We start from the raw sequence: 13,879 nt of genomic DNA, 5'->3' as shown, positions 1-13,879 counted from the left end.
ACCATCTTACCAATTTACTGTGGATCCCATGACTTTACCTTTTGTATCAACCAGTCAAAGGCCTTGCTATAGTCCATATGGACTGAAGAGGATACAAAGATTTCATACAAGGTCCCAATAATTTCTTCACCTACCTCCCTCAGTTTTCTAGGATGGATCCCATCAGGACCTGGGGATTGTCTACCTTAAAGCTTTTTAAAACATCTAATGCTTCCTCCTTTCTTAAATATACATGCTCAGAATATCAACATAGCCCCCCTGAGCCTCACCATCAACCATGACTTTCTCCTTTGTGAATATTGTTGCAAGGTATTCTTTAAGGACCTCACCCACTTCCTGCAGCTCTACACATAAATTCCATCCTTTGTCCTTGAGTGGACCTACTCATTCCCTAGCCACTCTCTTGCTTCTTATGTATGGTTAAAATGTCTTGGGATTTTCCTTAATCCTGTTTGCCAAAGACATTTCACGCCCCTTTTAGCCTACCTAATTGCTTGCTTGAGTTCTTACATGCTTCTTTGTATTCTTCAAGGACTCTGTCTTCAGTTTCTTAAAACTTATATATGTCTCCTTTTTCTTTATGACTAAGCTCTCAATTTCTCTTTTGGTTTCCAAATCATACCATCCTTATCTTTCATTTTCACAAGAACATGCTGGTCCTAAAGTCTAATCAACTGGCCTTTAAAAGATTCCCACATATCAGATGTGGATTTACCCTCAAACAGCCACCCCTGATCTACATTCGCAGTTCCTGCCTAATATTGTAGCAGTTAGCCTTCCCCCAATTTAGTTCTTTCACTACTCTTACCCTTATCTATAACTAATTTAAAATTTACAGAATCACAGTCACTGTTCCTGAAATGCTCCCTCACTGAAACTTTGACCACTTGGCCGGGCTCATTCCCCAATACCAGGTCTAGTATGGCCCCTTCCCTAGTTGGATTTTTTAAAATATATTGTTTCAAAAAAACGATCCTGGACATACTTAATAGATTCTGCCCCATCCAAGCCCCTGGCACTACGTGAGTCCCAGTCAATATAGGGGAAGTTAAAAACCACCCACCTCAACAACCCTCTTGTTTTCACATTTTTTCCATAATCTGTCCACATATCTATTGTTATATCACCTGCTACGTACTGGGAGGCCTGTAGTACAATCTCATCAAAGTGATTGTACCCTTCCTATTCCTGAACTGTACACATATGGCCTTGTTGGATGAGCTCTCTGAGATGTGCTCCCTCAATACAGCTGTGATATCCTCCCTAAACAATAATGCAACTCCCCCAACCTCTTTTACATCCCACTCTATCATGCCTGAAACATCTAAATCCCAGAATGTAAAGCTGCCAATTTTGTCCCTCTCTCAGCTGTAATATCTACAACATCATTGTTATATGACAATGTGGTGTAAAATTCGTGTTATATATTCAATCTATGAGGTGAAGGATTTTTACTAAATGCAAATTAATAGATCAATGTAGAAGATCATGGAAAGTTCACGTGATAACATAAAAAATGCTGAAATGGTTCCTTTGGGCTCAATCTTACATAGATTGGCAGGGTGTTATTTTTGTTGGGTTTCATGGAGGGTTTTACTCTGCGAGGCCTAAAGAGTTTTCTCACGCGATTGTCCCACACACGCCTCATTAATGACTTTCCCCAATGCTATAGTACTCCTCTTGTCCAATGCTACCTGGATTCTACCACTCATCATAGCCAGAAGAAATCATCACTGTCAGGATATCCTGGAATAGACATTATCCCTGGCATTAGCACTATAGTTGAAAGATTATTGTGCACCCAAGCGAATGCTGGCAGTCCAGAGCTGCACTCTGACCTCAAATCTAGCAGAGAGTGGATGTTGGCACTCACTTCCCACAGGGGGAGCCTGGAGGTCTTCGTGGATGGGGCAGTGCAGAGCAAGAATATCCTCTTCCCCCAGGACTGACAATGGGCACTAGCCTATTCAACGTAACCACCTTAGTGTGGTCTCAGCTGTCTGGAGCAATAAATAGCAGTGTAAAAAAAAAGGTCACTGACCTACTCTGTCTACCAGGGGAAGTGCCACCATCTTCTCTCTGCTATCTTACATTCACTCTATCTCTGCTACTGCACCCACTGCCCAACAAGCCTCATGCTCTGCCACTTTCCCTATTGTGTGCAACATCTTCCCTCAGTCACTATCATTCACTCAGCCACCTCCATACCACTAATTCTGCATGGGGTCTGCAACTTCTACTCACTCACCAGGGTACCTCACTAATTTTCCCCCACCTGCACCAGCACCAATAGCTGAGCCACCCTCTTGTATCTCATTCAATCCCTTCCTTTCTCTCATTCCAGTAGAAAACGGCTTAATGGAGGGTAGAATGAGCTAAGATGGGTGGTGGGGTGTCCAACATAGCACCTCACCAACTATGTGGAGGAGGTCCTGATTGTCCCAAGTGTGCCCAAGCCCCTGCCTTTGACTTACTGCGCTTGAATATTCCTGTCTGACCTAGAGACAATACCATTTGGTAGATCCACATCCAGTGTGTCAGCTGCTAGTACATGGTGCAGCTGTGAGACTGATGTAGCATGGTCATCCCCTTGACCAATAACTGCTGACAACCATGACACGCTGCCCGTCCTTGTGTCAGCACTGAAATGAAACTCATGGCAAGGTAAGGCAGAGCAGGGCAGAGCTGCTATAGGCATAAGGTGAATGACTGCTAAGAAAACCTGCAACAGGGTTAGGATGAGCAACGCTGAGCTGTAGCGTGATCCAATCCATGATCTGGCTCCCTGTCGAAGCATAGCACACTTGCAGCATTCTTCCAAGGAAAGAGGCTTGTGCGCTCCAAAGTGCAGCATTGAAGAGCAGAACAATAGTTAAGTGGATCAGAGATGTGCCATGAGGGTGCAAACAGGCTGGTGTATATTGGATGTCAAGGTCTATGGGCATGGTGTGTATGCAGCACTGGCAGTGGAGTGTGCCCTCAGATATTGGCGCTGGGTGTCCAATAAGGCAGTCCAGTGGAGCATGCAGTGTGTTGGAATCACCAAAACACATGCTGCAACTTTTACCTCAGGAATTCTTCTTGTATAACTTCTATCTGGCAATGTGGTAGAATCACAGAATCACTACAGTGCAGGTAGAGGCCATTTGGCCCACTGAGTCTGCAACAGCTCTCCAAAAAGCCTCTCAACCAACTTCATCCCAGTAACCCCACATTTCCTATGGCTAACCCACCTGGCCTGTACATCCCTGAACACTACGGGCAATTTAGCCTAGCCAATCCACGTAACCTGCACATCTTTGGAACCGGAGCAACCGGCGGAAAGCCATGCAGTCACAGCGAGAGCATGCAAACTTGATACAGACAGTCATCCAAGGTAGAATGAGAACCTGCACATTAATGGGTGAGATTTGGTGTTAATGAGCGTGAGAACAAGTGATAATCCACCTTAATAGGCACCTCTCCACTCCCTTCTGAAAATCTTACCTTGATGCTTAGAATTCTTTTAGAAAGTGGAACTTGTTGATGTCACCATTGGGAATGGCCTTGCTGTACTTCTCGTGCAATTCTTCCACATTTCATACCATCACCAATGTCATTCAGGACCTTTTAAGGTTCCGTGCTTTGTGTCAGTCTTATAGTTTTTCCACCATAAAGTCACGCCTTTTTAACTATGTGAAAAGTTATACATGCCTGATTTATTTAGATTGTTATTTCAGTTTCCATATTTGAGCAGAAATACAATGTATCCATCTAGTGCTGACCAATATACAAAAGTTGTGGCCACATATTCAAAGACAGTGGTACTTTTAAAGTGTAAATTTTGGCCTACACCATTTCTTTCATGAAATACCATACCATAATTCAAAGGCTTAAAAAAATTCAAAACAACATGTGGAACATTCAGAATTGATCTGCAGTCACCTGTAAAAGTGCACTTTGTGTAAATTCCATCACATTTACAATATTTGGCACGTAACAATGGGGAGAAAAAAAAATAAACATTTTGTATTTTAGATATCAATTTTAGAAGAACTGGTTATAACAGGTGGCAACAATAAGTTATTAGTTAATATGCAATTTGAGGCTTTCCAAAAGGTCCACTAAAAAGATATGTGGAACCTGCTCCCAAAAACTTTGGAAATTGAGTTAACTGAAACCTTCAAGCCAGAGATCAATAGCTTATTATTAGGCAAGCACAAGAAGGGAAATGAATCACAAATAGATAAATCGTGTAGAGATCAGTCATGATCCAAATGACTGATAGAATAAACTGGACGGACTAATTGATCAATGTCTGTTCAAATGTTCTTAAGTCTTAATCAGCTTCACAATACAATACTGTAGAACTAATTAAATTGAAATCCCTTTCCCAAAATAGTTTATTTGCAGCTTATATATTGCTATTTTACTACTGGTGGGTATCTGTATTGTACTTCCCAATCTCATTGAAAAAAACTAATGTTGCATTACTACATAAGTGTGCTTTTAAACAAAAGTAAAATTTTACATGAACACTCCCTTTTCCTCTGCGAAAACATTTAATGCATGAGGATACAATTTATACTTCTGCAGCTTATGCATTTCTTTCCCACGGTTCAATGTATTCCAAATCCAGGTGAGCAAAGATTTCTTCTTCTGTCTTAGCATTCAGGAATACTTTCTGTAAAAGAGACAAGAAGAATCGACAGAAGATCAAATGATATGTAGCATGCTGCATTAAATAGTACTCTTTGAAGTAATGGTTATGGTGAAAAGTGCTTAATTTCTTTGTCTAATATATAATTCATGATATAATGATGCTTACATTCTGTTTAGTATTGGCTTTAATAAGATAAAGGAACAAACGTGTTGTTTTGCTAGAAATACCCATGTGACTGGATAGAATAGTGGCGATCTACCAGCAGCAGGCAAACATAAATCCTGCAAAGCAGCCCAATATATACCCACTGGGCTGGTAGGATTAAAGGCTTGGCAGTTTCATGTTACAATACTGAACACATTCAATGAGGCAATCTCCATTGCTTTCTGAGGAAGAGAACTCTGAAGCAACATGCTCTCTAAGCCATATGGCTACTGCGAGAGTCCACGGATGGTGATTGTCGTGTCAATGTCACCCCCAGGATTGAATTCCGGTTTTAGATGTCACTGCTGCACATGGTCCTCAGAGGTCTATGCAGAGAAAAGCATGGGAAGCAGAAATGCTGCTCTGGAAACTAATGATACCCATACAAAAATTCTCCTTGCCTCTGAATGGCCAATCCACCTAACCTGCAAATGTTTGAACTGTGGGAGTAAACTGGAGCACCCAGAAGAAACTCACACAGATACAAGGGGAAGGTGCAAACTCCACACAGAGAGTCACCTAAGGGTGGAATCGAACTGGGTTCCTGGTGCTGCGAGGCAGCAGTGCTAACCACTCAGCCACTGTGCTGCCCTTGATATTTCAATAAGATCAATTGTCTTTCTTTTAAACTCCAACCAGTATGACCCAAGCTGCACAACCTTTCCTCGTAAGGCAACCCCTTCATCTCACAAACCAGCCTACAGAACTTCCTTGGAACCATTTGCAATGCAAGTAAAACCTTCCTTAAGGAAGGTGACCAAAACTATGCGCAATATTCTTAGTGTGGTCTCATAAATGCTCTAAACAGTTTCAGCAAGACTTATCTATTTCTACAATCCATTGCCCTTGCAATGACAGCAACATTACTCTGCCTACTATTTGCTGTACTATTTGCTTGCTTTTTGTGATTCATTTTCAAGGATACCAAAATCCCTCTGTTGCACAGATTTCTACAGTTTTTCCCTATTTAAATAATATCCTGCTTTTGTACTCTTCCTGCTAAAGCAGCCAACTCTCATTTTCCTACATTGCCAATTTTTTCCCCTACTCTTGACCAACTGAACTTCCAGAGTTGGGTGCAGGTACAGTTACAATGTTTAAAAAACATTTGGATAAGTTCATGAATAAGAAATTTTTGGAGGGATATGGGGCCAGGAGCAGGCAAGTGGGACTAGTTTAGCTTGGAATTATGGTCGGCACGGACTGGTTGGACCGAAGGGACTGTTTCTGTGCTGTATGATCTATGACAATGACTAGAGTCAAGGATGACAAATTCTCTAAGATGGGTGATAAGTTCTTTGATGATGAATTCGCAAAACCAGTACTACCAGCAGATTCTGAGGTCTTTCAATAACAGGATATACATTGTGGTCCTTAAGATTAAATTTGATACCTTTATATTAAAATTACTCATGTAGTCTTTAGAGGTTGTTATTTGTATCCTAACAGTTATCAGGCCATTGCAGTATATTTAAGCTGACTAAATGACAACTGACCAAAGCCGCAGGACTGGCAGCATTACACTAGAACAGTTACTGTAAAGATCACAGCAAAATCCTTTCTTGAGTCTCAGAATAGCACCTGGACATTACATCATTATCCAGCCACACTGGAACTTCCTTGTTAAGCAGGTATTGAGCAACATGTAGAGTTAGGTGTAGTAGGAACTGCAGATGCTGGAGAATCTGAGATAACAAGGTGTAGAGCTGGATGAACACAGCAGGCCAAGCAGCATCATAGGAGCAGGAAGGCTGACGTTTCGGGCCTAGATCCTTCATCAGAAATTTTTCTGAAAATCATTCAGAAATTTATTCAAAAATTCATTCATTTTTCTGATGAAGGGTCTAGGCCCGAAATGTCAGCCTTCCTGCTCCTATGATGCTGCTTGGCCTGCTGTGTTCATCCAGCTCTACACCTTGTTATGTAGAGTTAGGTGTCCTGTTTCAGAACTACCTTTAGCCTTCTATCTGGCTTTCTACCTTCTACTCTCTCTCCAGTCACCTTCCTATCCTCCCCCCAGCAGGAAATTATATCTTCCACCGAACTCATTATTAATGGTTAGCAATAGTATCATGATTTGTTTTTGTTTTAAATTTCTCCTTTAATGGAGCGTAAGAGGAGATATAAAACTGAAATTTGTGTAGATAAGAAAAGGTTTAAGTTTTAATTCAGTTCCCGGTGTTCTGTCAGTTTTAACGTCCATCCCTGCTTTTCCAGCTATAAAATGAAGATCAACAGACATCCTTGGTTCTGAAGACAGGTAAGAGGCATCCCTCATTATATGTTGACTCTCATATCACAGTGCCTTTCATGGTCCATGTACTTACTGTAAATACATTTTAAAATTTAAACATTCAAATACATTTTGAAGATGATGTTTCCACCCTTTTGCTTTTCATACAGGATACACTACTCTGTGGCCAAGGACAGATGGGCAGTTTGCCAGACTTTTACTAATTAAAGAGGTGCAAGGTGATTCACCTCTAATTTTTGTCTATTCCTGGTGGAAGACTTTTGCCTTGGCTTGACATATCCCAGTTGGCACAGCTAACATTCAGAATTTACCTTCTGATGAATTGCAGAACAAAAGTGCTTTTCAGAATTACGTGACACAGCACACTAATAAGCTAACGCACCTTGCTACCTCTTCCCAAAATGTTTTGCACATAAATAGAACACTACATGGTAAATGGACAACGCAGACCTATCCCAAAAGTCAAGAGAATCTTAATGACTCATACAATTGATGAGGTCCTACTTATCATGAAATAGTCTTCCCAGCACCACTCTTTAGCCTTCAAATTTGTGAAAATGTCAAACCCCAGAATTCATTGTACTGACAGTAATACCAAAAACAATGTACTCAGTATATTATCAAGATGTAAAATATGCCGTGAAAGCTTGCTTGTAGCTCGGGTTCAGTTTACTGTGGTTTTTTTTTACTTCTAGACTGACGTAAATCAAAATTCATTAACATGCCACTTTGTCAGAAAACACTAATGGGATGACACAGGTTTAATGATGGAAGTCCGCAGGAATATTTATTTCATGCTTAATGGAGGAATAGATAATGAACAACCTGCCTCCTTTCTCACCTTGGTAGTCTATTTATTCCAGGCTGGAACAAAAAGGATGGAAACACATTATCTGTCAATCAATTTTAATAAATACAAAATGGTCATGCTTCTTGTCATTGCAATCCTGCAGTTATGTCACACCCCTGCTCAAAATTATAATTTTTTTTTGTTTCTCAGGCCTCAAAATAATTACATTTTTGGCTTGTAACATTATCATTATCTTTGCTTAGCTAAAAAGCAGCTGCAAAATATGATCCATGGCTTTTTGTGTGCCTCCTGTTTGTCAATTGCCATTCATCATCAATAACTATAATAAGAGTGAAAAGTGCTAGTTGATGTTTTGCCAGTAAATGCATTAGCAATTTTTCTACCCTTTGCATTGTGGTAAATTAATCTCTTATCAATGTCACCAATCTGCTCTATTATAACCTGCTGCATTCCCTAAGAAATGGCACTTTCATCTCACATTTTATTGTAAACTGGCTGTAATGATTTCCATAGAGTAAACTTTGTGCAGAACTATTTGCACATCACTAGATTTTTCTAAAAAGCATAATGTCAATCACCTGCAATTCCTGATTCAATACAATTTCCTTCCTGAATCTAAATCCAACAAATTGGGATTCGGTTTCAGCTGCTGCTTTAGTTCCTTAATTCTTTCACGGGAAAACATATTGAATATTTTGACTGCAAGTTCACTTTCATTATTTGGTACAGCAAGGGAAAACTACAGAAACGTCATGCAATCGTATGGACATGAAATGACTAGAGTTCAATGAAGACTTCAAATAAGAGAAAAAAGCAAACTTCAAGCAGACTTTCATGACTGCTTTGACCCCAAGCCATCAGGAGACTTCTATGATTTAATAACAAAAATGTCACAGAATGGGTTAGTCTTATACTGCAGTCTTGTAGGCTATCCCCAAGGAGAAATTGACGTTAAAAATGAACTAATGGTTAAAAGTGTTGGTCTGAAATTCTGAGGATGCATCTTTTAAACATTAGAATTGAAATTCAAAGTCAGGGAACTGGAGTCTAAACACAGGTAAGATGGTCTGAAGACTACTATGATTTCACATGCTCGCCCTGGACCAGCAGTGACTCAGTTACATATCACAATGGCTTGCCCGAGATCAGATAGCTAACAACTGCTGGGCTGCTGAGGAAAGGAACTCATTTGACAAATACCTGGGAAATTACCATGAAAATGAACACAAGCCAATGTACAATTTCCATCCTTTAGTTTAGAAGATTGTTCACTGGGTACCTGTAATCTTTTGGTGTATTGACAGCCATGACTGTATACTCAGTGAATTACTCCTTGGATTAGCGTCTCAAAAATCAGAATTAACTTACACCTTGGTTTAATTTTTCAGATTTGGTACAACCAAATTTTGTGAATTAGTCTCTCAACCCTCTGCAGTTCTACAACACATACATCAACAGCAAATTATTAAAGAAGTTTCTTTACGTGTCAATCAAGCTTGGGGAAATCGTTGAATGTGACTTTAAGTATATTAGCAGCAATAAAACAAAAGTTCAGTTGATATTTTTGACAGTTAACATCAGGGCCCAGAAAATCTATGGAAGCTGAACTAGACTCCTGCTCTTAAGGACGCACAATGCTTTAAGATAAAAGGATTTGCTCGAAAACTATGTCATTCTACTAGCTCTGTTAGATTCGAAATTACATCCTAAAGAAAGAATGTACCATTTGCACATTTCTACTTTCATATCTGAAACTTTGAAAGAAGCTTCGAATTTAGTTTTGCATTTAATGAAAAACCTGCAGAGTTTGGAAATGTCAAAGGAAAAATCAGCAAGTCAGATCCCAGCAAGCAAGCTGCAGCAGTGGTGGAATAGATTTTAGAAACTGGGGGTAGGAATAAAAGAGGGGGGTGGGAAACGGTGGCATTCTGCTGAATGGGCATGGGGGATCCCATAAATGAGGTACACACCCCCTTGGTACAACAGCAATCTATGCTCGGAAAGTTGCCAGGCAACTTGCCTTGCCTTCCTCTTGCCTTGCCCCTCCCCCACCCCAACTCCCTCAATCCCAATTTGTCGAGCCAGAGGTAAAATTGTGCTGGCGAGGGAATTAGGCCTATAGGTGGCAGCCTAAAGTCCTCGATAGGCCTGAGGGTGGATGGGCTGCCTGGTTCCTTACCCATCCACCTTTACACGGAAGACAAGTCGAGGGGGAGTAGGGAAGTGGCAGGAACCACCCGTTTTATTTTACATGTACCTCTGCCTTCAAATACACTGTCAGTCAAGTGGTTGGGGTGAGGGGGCACACATAATCCACTCTAACAACATTTACTGTGAAATCTGACAATGTGTACAAGTCACACTCGCAGTCCAGAACAAGTGAGGCAATGTGATTAGCACTGCTGCCTCACAGCGCCAGGGGCCCGGGTTCGAGTCCACCCTGGGGCGACTGTCTGTGTGGAGTTTGCACATTCTCCCCGTGTCTGCGTGGGTTTCCTCCCACAGTCCAAACATGTGCAGGTGAGGTGGATTGGCCATGCTAAATTGCCTGGTAGTGTCCAGGGATGTTTAGGTTAGGTGGGTTCGACATGGGAAAATGCAGGAGTAGGGGGAATGGGTCGGGTGGGATGCTCTTCGGAGGGGCGGTGTGGATTTGTTGGGCTAAATGATCTGCTTCCACACTGTCAGATTTTGTGATTCTGCTTTGTGTCTCTCCCAGGGCATAGAACTGAACATTCCAAGTGCTTTTGCATGATAAATATCTCCCAGGATGAAAACTTCTAAGTGTATTCAATATCTTCGATACATTTTACCTTTTAATATAATTTTGTTCCACCCCCCCTCCCACCCCACAATCGATTTGGAACACAATACTAAATTTTAAAACCATGCCCACTTCTGTAACCTACTTTTAACATGTTACTTCTCACCCGTGCACTGGATTCTATGATTTCCTGCATCCCACCCCCAACCAGACCCTTGATTAGCGAGCAGAGGAAATCTACTTTTCTATTTGGCGAATATAACTCTTAGTCTGTCTGGCAACCCATATTTCTTTTAAATTTCTTAATATTTTAGGAGTTTTTGGGCATGTTTTCAGTTCCTAGTGCTGAGGCACATTGAGGTTCTGGCCTCAATTGTTTTTGACACTGAGTGTGCTCAATGAGCTGTAAACAGTTCAATGCACCATCAACCCTTCAAGAACTACAAATTGGATTTAAAGTGATCGAACCATTTAAAAGTGGCCACACGTGGGAGTTAAAACACATTTCCTGCATTTCTGAAAATCTCATATCAAAAGCAAATAGCTGTCCAATCCCAATGGATGGCAAAACAGATGTAGGAATGGAGCATACAGACCACTGATTGCATTGAGGGGGGAATTGCTCCTAACTCTCCTGTTTAATTCAAGCAAAACAGAGATGCTCTATTGCACAAAGTCGAGAGGAAGATTGCTCTGTTTGACACTTCAAGGTAGTCTATCTCAACGACAGCACTGTAGCATTTTTTTTCATCATTCATGAGTGTCGCTGACTGGGCCAACATTTTTTGTCTATTCCTAATTGTCCTTGAACTGAATGGCTTGCTAGGTAACTTCAGAGGACAGTTAAGAGTTAACTACACACTTCTGTGCATCTGAAGTTACGCATAGGGTGACCAAGTAACAGGTAAAGATGGCAGATTTGCTGTCCTCCTGAGCATTAGTCAACCAGATGGGTTTTTGCAGCAACAACCAACAATGGCTAAATGATCACAGTAGACTAACATTTTCTTAAAACATCAGTTGTTTTTTATTGAATCAAACTTCACCATCTGCCATGATGGGATTTGAGCTCATGTCCCACAATGTTAACCTGGGGTTCTGGATCAATAGTCCAGTGACATTGCAACTACATTCACACCTCCCTTGTTAGGCAGGAGATGGCAGGTAGGCTCAATAGTTGTTGAAATGCTTGAAAGTCTTAGGAATAGCGATCAGCCATAATCGTATTAAACGGTGGAGCAGGCTTGAAGGGCTGAATTGCCTACTTCTGCTCCTAGTTAGTCTTATGTTCTTACCAACTTCCTTCTTGTGTATGAATGCCTCTCCTGTTAAGCTGCTGTGCTATATATACACTCATGTAAAAGTTGAGTTTGAGAGATCAATATTTAGCCAAAATCCTGTGGATGAACTTATATTTGTATGAAATCTACGCATTCCCATCATCTCAGTAGCTGTTTATGACAGTACTGCAGCTAGCTGCAGATTTGCCAATTTGGAGACTGTTCCTGCCAATCATGAACCCCATCAAAACAAAAATAGTAAAATGGAGCCAGAAAGCATCTTCGTTACTCTCTGCAGACATGAGAAGCTGAGTACTTTGAATGAGTACTTTTGTACCAGATATGCTCGACTGCAGCGGTTAGTGGGTGTTAAGTCAAAAGAGTTTGGATTTTTTGACTGTACGTTAGGGGCTGACCTCTACATGAGTTACCTGAAAATTTAAGAAACTTTTGGCAAAAAAAGATTGTGTTGAATTATCCATGAGATTGACCAATACTTGAGTACGTATGGTACATTAATGCTCCACATAGGAATTAGAAGCAAAAATACACCATTTGGACCTGCCATCCAATAAGATCATGCTTGATCTGTTGATGTCTTGAATTCCACATTCCCACCTATTCTCAATAGCCTTTGATGCCACTACCAAACAAAAACAAAAATCTATCTACGTATGCCTTAAGACATCCAATGACTTCACTTCCATTTGTGGTGTCTACTGCAGGGTAACAAATATCATCATCAGGCCACAGCCCTTACCACCAGCTATGGAGTCAGCTGCTAAGGAGCAGAAGCTTGAGGAGGAGCAAAAAAGAGGCAACCGCAACAGCCTCTTTCTGAATGGGCAGTCCATGAAGAACTGCTGGAATAGTTGGGGTGGAAGGATGAATGATCTCTTCTTGACAGAGGACACCAGAGGAGCCATAGTCTACTGCCACTTGCCCAGGTCACCACCTCAGTAATGCTATTAATTTACTGGAGAGCAGATTGCTGTGATATCCTGCAGGTCTTCTGCACAACCAATCAACAGAAATACTGGTGCAGTGCAGATTTTTACAGCAACAAGTGAGCCTTGGTGACCTCAGTGTGAGCTAGCACCTGCAATATAATGTGGACACTACTTGCACTGCAAATGAAGCATGATTGGAGCCATGGTTAGGTCAACCAGTATTGCTAGTGTTACAGAGGAGGAATAGTCGAACCCCTCTGATAGTTAAACCAAAACATAAGTCCCAATTTGCTGTGACAGGAGTAGGGGTTCCCCTTTAATAATTAATCCCGGAACACCCAGAGAAGCTCACATTTCCCCTTGTAATCTATTAAAAGAAAGAAAAGCCCTGATTTCCACTTTACAAGTAATAAGAAACAATTTATTTATTTACAAAAACAGAAGTTGCTGGAGAAGCTGAACAGATCTGCCAGCATCTAATTTGTTTATTTAACCCAACAATGAACAAATTAACAGAATTACTAACAAACCGACAATTCCCCCTAAGTATTACTAACTACTTCCTAACTGGTCTGAATACTGCTGGAATACTGTTCAAATAAACACAAGTCCCAGTTAATAAGAGAACAATGAGTTATAACTTAATCTCTCCAAGTTCGAACAGACTGTCTTCTGGAATATTCTGTCTTCTCCGCTCTCTTCACAAACGCCTTTCTTCAGTTAATTCTGCTGTCAGGAATGTTTTGACTCTATAGTTTCTTCCATGAGGACTTTGAGCTAAAATAGCATGGTACCTTTGATTAATTAGGTGGACTTTCTCTGAGAGCTGAATGGTGCTAACTCTGGCAGGTAGCAGATGCCTCTCTCTGATTTTCCAAATGCCCTCATCTTACATACCCATAATGACATGATCAAATTCTTATAATATGATTGCTTTCAGGTTGTCAACACTATCAGATTTAAATTCAGAGATA

General features: G+C 40.9%; 1 protein-coding gene across 1 annotated transcript in view; it reads right to left on the bottom strand.

The window, feature by feature from the left end:
• Nucleotides 1-4,576: 4,576 nt before the first annotated feature.
• The window catches only part of dntt (deoxynucleotidyltransferase, terminal), a 246,633-nt gene continuing 237,330 nt past the window's right edge, over nucleotides 4,577-13,879 (bottom strand). Inside the window, exon 11 of the mRNA XM_048609074.1 lies at nucleotides 4,577-4,663. Coding sequence (XP_048465031.1) covers nucleotides 4,577-4,663 — 87 coding nt within the window. The remainder of the gene's footprint in view (nucleotides 4,664-13,879) is intronic.

The sequence above is a fragment of the Rhincodon typus genome, chromosome 20 (assembly GCF_021869965.1).
Source record: "Rhincodon typus isolate 14 chromosome 20, sRhiTyp1.1, whole genome shotgun sequence".
Classification (NCBI taxonomy): domain Eukaryota; kingdom Metazoa; phylum Chordata; class Chondrichthyes; order Orectolobiformes; family Rhincodontidae; genus Rhincodon; species Rhincodon typus.
This window is presented reverse-complemented; position numbering and strand designations above follow the sequence as displayed.